The sequence below is a fragment of the Oreochromis niloticus genome, linkage group LG4, assembly GCF_001858045.2.
Source record: "Oreochromis niloticus isolate F11D_XX linkage group LG4, O_niloticus_UMD_NMBU, whole genome shotgun sequence".
In the NCBI taxonomy this organism is placed as follows: domain Eukaryota; kingdom Metazoa; phylum Chordata; class Actinopteri; order Cichliformes; family Cichlidae; genus Oreochromis; species Oreochromis niloticus.
This window is the reverse complement of record NC_031969.2, coordinates 21,829,623-21,840,168: the sequence shown is the minus strand read 5'-3', so window position 1 is coordinate 21,840,168 and position 10,546 is coordinate 21,829,623. Positions and strand designations below refer to the sequence as shown.

The 10,546-nt window shown below is 36.6% G+C and overlaps 1 protein-coding gene across 1 annotated transcript; it reads left to right on the top strand.

Moving 5' to 3' along the window:
* The first annotated feature begins 1,346 nt into the window (after positions 1-1,346).
* LOC100696858 (immunoglobulin lambda-1 light chain) lies at positions 1,347-9,160 on the top strand. The gene is made up of 4 exons (XM_019357883.2): positions 1,347-1,449; positions 1,533-1,855; positions 7,893-7,926; positions 8,648-9,160. The coding sequence occupies exons 1-4, from the start codon at positions 1,410-1,412 to the stop codon at positions 8,968-8,970; spliced, it is 720 nt and encodes a 239-aa protein (XP_019213428.1). The 5' UTR covers positions 1,347-1,409; the 3' UTR covers positions 8,971-9,160.
* Positions 9,161-10,546: the final 1,386 nt, after the last annotated feature.

Below are 10,546 nucleotides of genomic sequence, written 5' to 3'. Positions count from 1 at the left end.
TGTGAATAAATGGGAAATTGTGTCACTGTTTCACACTAACATAAATTTAAGGTGATTGAAATGAACTGTTACATTTTAGAGAGGGGCACACAGAGGAACACACACTCATAAGCACACAATTTTTAATTGTGTTGCTCCCATATTTAAAACACAAGTATATTCTGACATACAGACTAAGTAATATTTGAACACTAGAGAGCATGATTTAATAATTCTTCCTGAGTAAGAGAGAGGGCAACTGTCACTGGTTTAAAATGTTAGCTGTAGATTTGTAAATGAATCTTCACTCTCGGTTAGTGAAGCATCACCTCTCTGTGCTTCTGTTTCTTCGTGTCCAGGATACACCTGCAGGTCTTAGTAACTCAAGTAAATGGCAAATATGCTCCCTGTAAAATAAAATGGACCTGCTGTTTTTAATGGAAATGTTTCAGTTCATATCATTTGATCATTCAGAGACAGCTGAATACAGTTCGATGTTTGCCTAAACCTAACTTACTTACTGTTAAAGAACACTAAATGAAGTCCCGTCATGAAACTAAACCTTTCTGCATCTTTCTGCTGTCGTTTCTTGTTTTGCATTGAACATTAAAACCATTACATATAACCAGTTGGTAATATCTAACAAGAACAGAAGTTGAATGAAAAACACAAAACACTGGGCAGAAGACCCAGGACCATGACACATGAAGGCAATCCATTTCTTCCACTTCTGTGAAAAGGCGTCTCCTTTAGACCTTTGCCAAAAACTCATCCCCTCATAAAGATTTCCTTTATATACCTGTTCTTGGAGCCATTTTTTTTTTTTTTGTAACTAACAATGAGCCTTTTTTTTAACCACAACATCCTCTTTAATTACTCCAAGATACAGCACCATGGGATCTACAGGGATTTAGCCACCTATTTCCTTTCTTAGAATTAGACATGTATCGTCCCATAAAATATTTGAACTGTATTGCATCTCCAGCGTTTTTGTGAGTGGGTGTCATTCATGTGACCACATTGCCTCCTGCTGCTGTGACTCACATTGCTTTTAAGGTGTAACAAAGACTCAAATTCAATTTTTTCCAACCAAATTCTCTCCAGTCTTTTGAGCTTGTGTGTCACCCACATAGAAGATAAATTCTCCTTTATTATTTGTATGTCTAGCTCTTTTTTTGTTTTAATGCAGGTTTTATTCCCTATGTGCTTCGGGAGGCCTTGGTATATTTTTCCAATTATTCTTTTTATATGTTTCAATCTTAGTATATACACTGTGATGCTAATAAAGAAATAAATGAAGAAAAAAGAAAAAAATATTATGATGATGTAATAGGGAGAAAGGAGAGACACAGCTCCTCCTCCTGATAGTTGTATTAAATGGCTCCTCCAGCGACTTTTCTCGAAATCAGTTCTTAGTTCACATCGACATCATGCTGGTGACTCTCTGTGCTCTCATCACTGCTCTAACATGTAAACACTTTGACTTATTTTGCACACATATATACTAATGTCCGTGTTTTTCTCTTTACTCCATGTCTTCTTGTTGTTTGCAGGTGTGAGTGGTGTGACGGTGGTAACACAGAAACCTGTTTTATCAGTGAGCAAAGGAGAGACAGCCACCATGGACTGTAACCTGGGGACTGTTACAGATGTCGCTGTCTTTTGGTATAAACAGATTCCAGGAGGAGTTCCTCAGTATGTACTGAGGTTTTATCATAGCTGGGGTTCTCCAAAATATGGCTCTGGGTTCTCCTCTCCAAAATTTACATCCACTCATCAGTCAACAACAGATTATCGTTTGATCGTCAAGAATGTGGAGGAGGGAGACTCTGCAGTCTATTACTGTAAGACATGGGACAACTCTGTTGATGAGTACGCATCACAGTGATTTACACCGTGACAAAAACTTCCTCACTATTACTTCTGCTTTTTGTGTACAAACTCAGTGCACCAAAGGCACACAATTAGTTCTTAAACATTGCTCTCATAACTTTATTCATTGTATTTTTTCATTTGCACTTTCATTTTAATTAAACAAAGCACCAAAATATACACACATTATTCACACATAAAACCTCACACCATCAGCATTTAATATTATTGTACTGTAAATATGTTTGATTAAAAAAAATTCCAACATGTTAATTCTGAATCAGATTTCAAGCTACAGCCTCTAGCTGCAGAGAATTTTTATTTTGAATCAGCTTTAGTTCATCAGAAGCATGTTCATGAGGCAGAAAGAGAATGTAAACATATACAGATCAGTGAATTTCTCTGTTTATTTATTTCTATTTTTTTGTTATTTTTTTAGATAATCAATTTATCTAATTTGTTGTTATGAAAGAGGAGTATAAACCATATACTGTCATGTTACGGCTGTGACCGGCAGGAGTAGGACCCAAACGCAGGACTTGAACTGAAAAAGGCAGCTTTATTTGCTGTGACAAAAACCTGGAATATTACAATTGAGAAAAACAAAAACAAAAACTGGAAACTAGAAAAACACAGAGCTAGAAGTTATCAGGAGCCACACAAAAAAAAAACCACACATAGCAATGAGGGAGTATGATGGCAGCAATCACAAATAACCAGACGTGAAGGAAATAAAAACTGGAAACATTAAGAAAGGACACGAGACTATCAAAGTAAAACAGGAAGCAGGAGAAGGTACGGAGATACAGACTTGACACAAAAATCCGACTGACAGCGGAGAGCGAATATGGAGCACAGAGACAAGAGTAACTAACAGTGACAAGGCGATGCTACTGATTGGGGAGACAACAGAGATGAACAAACACAGAGACAAAGTGATCACTCCAGAGTTGTGACTGACAAAAGTACAAAGAGTTTTGATGAGAACTGAGGTAATGTGAGAAAAACTGAAATAAACACTGAATTACTTTTTTGTGACTCATTTTAACATTTATCACTGAGTGTATAAATAAGCAAGGAATTTCAGTAATACTCACATTCATCTACAACAACACAAATGATCGTACATAAAACGTTTAAAAAGACAAAAATGTGTATGCTATTGTATGTGATTTGTTTTAATAATATACATTTGATGTATACTAGTCTATAGTGGTAAAACTCTGATCAAACATTGATTCCTAGTTCATAATTAAACAGGCAGAGACAGGAGACTCTGCAGTGTATTACTGTAAGACATGGGATAGCTCTGCTAACAGTGGGGTATCACAGGGATTCACACTGTGACAAAAAACCTCCACACAGATACTTCTGCTTTTTGATGCTGTTCCACAAACTGGTAAAAGACACCTAACAAACACACCTTCAAATAGTGTGTTATTTGTTTGTTTGTTTGTTTTTTCTTTTAATATTTATCATTGAAATCATGAACAAAGCAAACAGGGGAAAATCCACATGTTATTCAGCCACAACTACTCATATACACAACCATATACAAAAAAGCAGACCAACATTGTATGCTGTTATAAATAATATAAATTTCGACACCAGACTCAACTCTTAAATAGTTATAAACATACATCCAGTATCATTAAATGTAAGAAAAGAAGAAAATGTGTGATGTGTGACAATAAGGACATTTACATTTAAACTAAAACTGTTCAAGGAACTGCCTGTAATGATTCAAGTCTCTGATGGAGCTCCTCAGCATGTAGAGTTTTTCAATGAGGATAATTGACTTTACTTTGTAACAGGATTCTCCTCAGACTGACTAAATTTGACATCATAATTAGACGTAGATTAAGAGTTAAAAGGAGGAGACTAAGCATTGTACTGCACTGAAACATAGACTCTATTAAGTAAAACATAAGACAATCATGAATACTGAGACAAAAAAAAAAAAACACAACTGAGTGACACTACAGCTTTTATGAATTCTGAAGAGTTAACATTTCCAACCATTAATTGTAGAACAAAACACATAAATACAAAAATGAATATGAGTGTCTAAAACCAAAATGTTTCAGTAAAATCAAATTAGTCAGTCCTCTAATTGTTGTGTTTAACTCTCAAGATGTAGATAAAATATGCTGGTATTTGTTTTTGTGAATCGGGGTGTCAGTTTGGCCGGCGGTCATAGGTTCTGTCCAATAATATGATGCGAGACTGGAGTAAAATACATCCACTTTATTAAAGAAGGAGTATGACAACACCACAAACACTAACCTCAACTAAACAAAATGGCTTCCTTTTATACTCTACCTTTTCAGGTGAGCATTCGGGAATAGCCCAAGTGTGGGGGTTAACTAATCAACATGAAACCATAACCCTCCACACAAACAAACATGCAATAACATTAAAGCACATCACAAACATATACATATTTCCAACACATACTATAAACAAACCAATAACATAAGCTTCACCGATTACTATATAAATTAAAAACCCTCTTTATCCATACTCCCTAACCTGGCACACTGGTCTGCTCCAAGAGCTCTTAAACAGGTGATTGAGCCGCTTTCAGTCTTTTGCTCCACATCCTGCACGAAGTGACCAGGACAGGTGAGTACCTTTATAAGTTCTCATTTCACACACCTTTAGCTTATTGACAAATGATTAACTGCAAGCAGCTCTAACTTTGGCTCTTCTCTGACACAGGTAGGATGGCCAGTCCCACTGTCTCATCACCGTTACAAGCTGTCAATTTAATTGTATGTCAAATAACCTAATAAAAACTCCATAAGAACTAATGTGTTTTTTATTTATTACAGTATTTTAAATTCCCAATCCAACAATTCATCTCTAACAATGCAAACAAGGTAATGGAACCCCTGGTCTCCATTACACGGGGGAACTATATCAAAACGCCTGAATCACAGTGATTTCATTTGTGAGAAATATCACAAAACTCATGTGGCACAAGTTTGCAACAAAAAAGGAGCCCACTCAATTCTAGTACTAAAATTATTATCTTTATTTGAACTCTTTATTCAGTAGTTCAGTATTCATAAATGGCGTAACATTTTATGAAATGTTCTCCTAATCCTAAACACTCCGGTTTCATGTGAATTTACAGAGAAGTTCATACATTTCAAGGTTGTTGATTATGTAATTATAACAGTTAACTGTAAGGGTTAGCGGGATTCTGCTCTTTTTTTTTTTTCTCCAAACATAAAAACTGATAATGGTAAAAGCATCAGTAATAAACCTGAAGGACATAGCAACCATCCATACATACATACATTTTCTTCCACTTATCCGGGGCTGGGTCGCGGGGGCAGCAGCCTAAGCAGAAAACCCCAGACCTCCCTCTCCCCAGCCACCTCCTCCAGCTTCTCTGGGGGAACACCAAGGTGTTCTGAGGCCAGCCGAGAGATATGCATGTCCTGGGTCTGCCCCGGGTAATCCTCCCAGTCAGATATGCCCGGAACACCCCACCCAGGAGACATAGCAAACAATTTATCATAATAAAATGCAGTAGCACAATTTTAAGGGAGAGGAGGGAGACATCACAATCACCAATATTTATTAATACAAAAACAGAATTACCCTCCACTGAACATAAATTACCCAAAACATTACAAACTATGCAGGTTTAGCTCCTCCTCCTGTCAGTCTCTCTGACTTTCTGTCACATATTTAATGGTTCACACCTCCTCTCCTCCTACAGAAGCAGTGCAATCTCTTTCTAAGTCACAAGTCTCAACACACACTGACAACATGCTGGTGACTCTCTGTGCTCTCATCACTGCTCTAACATGTATGGAACCTCATTTATTCCTCTGATCGGTAGTTATTTGTTGGATTCATATGTGCTTGCATTTCTCTTGACTCCATGTCTTCTTGTTGTTTAGGTGTGAGTGGTGTGACGGTGCTGACACAGAAACCTCCTGTTTTATCAGTGAGGAAAGGAGAGACAGCCACCATGGACTGTAACCTGGGGACTGTTGATAACACTGTCCGTTGGTATAAACAGATTCCAGGAGGAGTTCCTCAGTATGTACTGAGGTTTTATCATAGCTGGGGTTCTCCAACCTATGGCTCTGGGTTCTCCTCTTCAAAATTCACATCCAATCATCAGTCAACAACAGATTATTGTTTGATCATCAACAATGTGGAGGAGAGAGACTCTGCAGTCTATTACTGTCAGACATGGGACAGCTCTGTTAGTGAATACGCATCACAGTGATTTACACTGTGACAAAAACCTCCCCACTGATACTTCTGCTTTTTGATGCTCTTTTTTCACATGCTGACAAAAGACCCATTCATCAAACTCAGTTTAAACCCACCACCTTCAAATAGTGTGTTTATTGTTATTTTTTATTTTAATGTTCATCAATGAAAACTCAACAACTTCAGACAGTCTGTTAATAAACACTGAATTACTTTTTTTGATATATTTTTACATTCATCACTGAAAGTATAAAATATTGAGGAGTATAATGACCACCAACAACACAAATTGTCACATATATGTACACAATTATGTGCATTTTAAATTATGTGCATCTAACACAATTCAACCAATTATGTGTGCGTTTTTAAATAACAGCAATTTGACAAACGGTTTCCTAAAACTCTGATAACTGTCACATTCTAGCTGCAGTAAATGACATTAATCAACCTAAATGGATACTGATAAAGTTGCAAAATGAAGTTTAAAAATGTTTCATATGAAATAAAAATGCAGCTAAATTGCATTTTATCTCTTGCTTCTCACTACAATCGTTTTCACATCTCAGCTGAATATTAAAGGATGTTTACACCTCACACTGACAACATGCTGGGGACTGTCTGCTCTCTCATCACTTCTCTAAAGTGTAAGATGTTCTTCTCATCTGTTTCATAGCCCATCTTTTTGGAGAAAGACATTTCAGTCATGTTTTTCTGTGTTTGTTGGCAGATGTTAATGCAGCAGAAGTGTTTATCCAGATACCTGCTGTCCACAAGGTTTCTCCAGGTCAAGAAGTTCTTCTCAGGTGCAGCGTGTTTGAATTATGTTAGATGGTCTAAACAAGTTCTTTTAAGGGTTCCTCAGTTTGTCATTCTGGCAGCTCACTTGGCTTTGGAACAGGTTCTCTGTCCCCAGAGGTGGGAAGTAACCAAGTACAAATACTTACTGTACTTAAGTACAATGTTTTCAACTAGCTGTTCTCAGCTGCAACATTGAGAGAGATGATAGGAATTCTGTTAGCTGTTTCAACAAGGTGCTGGAGAAGATCATCTGTATGTTCTAAGATTTTTCCATTCTGACAGCTCACCCAGCTTTGAAACAAGATTCTCCTCAGAAAGATTCAACTCTACGTCCTCATCAAACATTAATTATCATTTAATGATCAAGTTCACAGAAATAGAAGACACTGTACAAATCACAGTTGTTCACAATGTGTCACAAACCTCTTGAGCAGGACATATGCTTTCTTAGACTCATTCAGTTGAGTACAGTCCAATCAAGAAAATTCAGTGTAATGTACAACCTTTAGATAATGACTTATTAAACATTGGATTGCTCATTTTTTAAATTCTTTTTTAACCTTTAACCTGCTCAAATACAATATTAAAAAAGCAAACAGATTAATATCTAAATCCTGACCAAACACTGATTTCAAGTCTATTATCAATCATGCAGAGACGGGAGACTCTGCAGTGAGTTCCTGTTAGACATTGGAAGACTCTCCCAACAAACCACCATCATAGTGAAGCAGACTGTGGCCAAAATCTTACTGAGAGACATTACAGCTCTGATTAATACTGGCCAATAATGAGGACTTTATTAAATCTTGCACAAAACAAGTGACCTAAAGGAATAAACATGACTACACAGAGAGAGACACAGTTATAAAATGCAAACAGATGAAGTGAATGAGATGTTGACAGTGAAAGTTGGTCTCTACAGGATGTTTCAGTTCCTCTCCCCTCATCAGTGACAGTCAGGAGGTTTTTGTACAGCCATGTATACAAACTGAATCACTGTGGTATTCGGACAAGGCACCAAGCTGATTGTGACAAGTAAGTACTTTTTAACTGATCATAAAACAAGAGAGATTTTGCAAAAATCTACTGATGACTACTTAACTCAATATGTTTCTTGTTCAGCATCATTTTTTTATGATTTTGTACAATCTGAAATAGTTTCAGGTTGTCTCATATACAGGAGACATGAATTACTTATGTTTAAAAAATGTGAAATGGTGTCAAACCAGTTCTCTGAAAATGGTGTGAAATATGTCGTTTTTCCATTCTTAATGCTTGCATAATGTTTTAATTTATGTTTAGTTTGGCATTTCAAAAACATACATAGGCCCGTTTTCTCTTTCTTCAATAGTAGTTAACAGTTTTACTAAAGTTCAAAATTACTTTGAAGTGATTAGAACCTGGCTGTACACTTTTCTTTGACGTGAAAGAAAATTACCCACATTAGCTGACAAGTTATGCAGAAACCTGTAGAATTAAATCAAAGACATCTTACATGGAAAGTTAAACAGTAACTAATCATATTTTATATTTTAAAAATACAAAAAGAAATTCAAATGATATGTTGGACACATATACTTTAGTATTGTACATTAGTTTTGTTTTCTTCTAACTTCATAACAAATGTTATGTTTATTTCATATTGACTCTTCTTGATCTCTTCTGGTTTTATGACTTCATTTCCAATTTCCTTCTTTCCTTTCATTTATTTATTTATTTTTTTCTTGTTTTCTGAACATCCTTCATGTATTTTCAGGCTCCAGCCTCCCTCCTCCTGTCCTGACAGTCTTCCCTCCGTCCAGTGCTGAGCTCCAGTCCAACACAGCTTCTCTGGTCTGTCTGTCCAGTCAGTCTGTGCCTTTTGCAGATGTGAGCTGGTTGGCTGCTGGGAGTCCAGTGAGCAGTGGGATCTCTACCAGCACTGCTGTTCAGAGACCAGACCAGACTTACCAAATCAGCAGCTCTCTGACCATCCAGACATCAGACTGGAACATGGATAAGGTTTACACATGTAAAGTGTCTTTGGGCTCGCAGACTTCAGAGAAAACCATCAAGAAGTCAGAATGTTCCACTGAATAGTCGAGGACCAGAATGTGCATTTAAAATCTGCTTCTTTACTGCTTGTGCTGTTTGCTCATTACAGTCTTTACATGTTAGAAATCAGAATAAAGCAAAAGGTTTAAGTCATGTATTCATTTGCTGGTTTTTAACAAGTATTTTCAGGAATTCATGTTTTGCATTAAATTAATAAAAGCATTGGTTTAAAAAATGTGTTTTCTTGTGAGTAAATGGGAAATTGTGTCACTGTTTTGCACTAACATAAATTTAAGGTGATTGAAATGAACTGTTACATTTTAGAGAGGGGCACACAGAGGAACACACACTCATAAGCACACAATTTTTAATTGTGTTGCTCCCATATTTAAAACACAAGTATATTCTGACATACAGACTAAGTAATATTTGAACACTAGAGAGCATGATTTAATAATTCTTCCTGAGTAAGAGAGAGGGCAGCTGTCACTGGTTTAAAATGTTAGCTGTAGATTTGCAAATGAATCTTCACTCTTGGTCAGTGAAGCATCACCTCTCTGTGCTTCTGTTTCTTCGTGTCCAGGATGCACCTGCAGGTCTTAGTAACTCAAGTAAATGGCAAATATGCTCCCTGTAAAATAAAATGGACCTGCTGTTTTTAATGGAAATGTTTCAGTTCATATCATTTGATCATTCAGAGACAGCTGAGTACGGTACGATGTTTGCCTAAACCTAACTTACTTACTGTTAAAGAACACTAAAGGAAGTCCAGTTATGAAACTAAACCTTTCTGCATCTTTCTGCTGTCGTTTCTTGTTTTGCATTGAACATTAAAACCATTACATATAACCAGTTGGTAATATCTAACAAGAACAGAAGTTGAATGAAAAACACAAAACACTGGGCAGAAGACCCAGGACCATGACACATGAAGGCAATCCATTTCTTCCACTTCTGTGAAAAGGCGTCTCCTTTAGACCTGTGCGAGAAACTCATCCTCTCATAAAGATTTCCTTTATATACCTGTTCTTGGAGCTATTTTTTTTTGTAACTAACAATGAGCCTTTTTTTTTTAACCACAACATCCTCTTTAATTACTCCAAGATACAGCACCATGGGATCTACAGGGATTTAGCCACCTATTTCCTTTCTTAGAATTAGACATGTATCGTCCCATAAAATATTTGAACTGTATTGCATCTCCAGCGTTTTTGTGAGTGGGTGTCATTCATGTGACCACATTGCCTCCTGCTGCTGTGACTCACATTGCTTTTAAGGTGTAACAAAGACACAAATTCAATTTTTTCCAACCAAATTCTCTTCGGTCTTTTGAGCTTGTGTGTCACCCACATAGAAGATAAATTCTCCTTTATTATTTGTATGTCTAGCTCTTTTTTTGTTTTAATGCAGGTATGATTCCCTTTGTGCTTCGGGAGGCCTTGGTATATTTTTCCTATTACTCTGTTTATATGTTTCAATCTTTATATATACACTGTGATGCTAATAAAGAAATAAATGAACAAAAAAGAAAAACAATATTACGATGATGTAATAGGGAGAAAGGAGCAGACACAGCTCCTCCTCCTGATAGTTGTATTAAATGGCTCCTCCAGCGACTTTT

Coding starts and splice junctions, on each gene's coding strand:
- LOC100696858 (XM_019357883.2), top strand. CDS start 1,410: ATGCTGGTGACTCTCTGTGCTCTCATCACTGCTCTAACAT. Junction 1,856..7,892: donor ACAACTCTGTTGATGAGTAC/GCATCACAGTGA, acceptor TGAATCACTGTG/GTATTCGGACAAGGCACCAA. Junction 7,927..8,647: donor CACCAAGCTGATTGTGACAA/GTAAGTACTTTT, acceptor ATGTATTTTCAG/GCTCCAGCCTCCCTCCTCCT.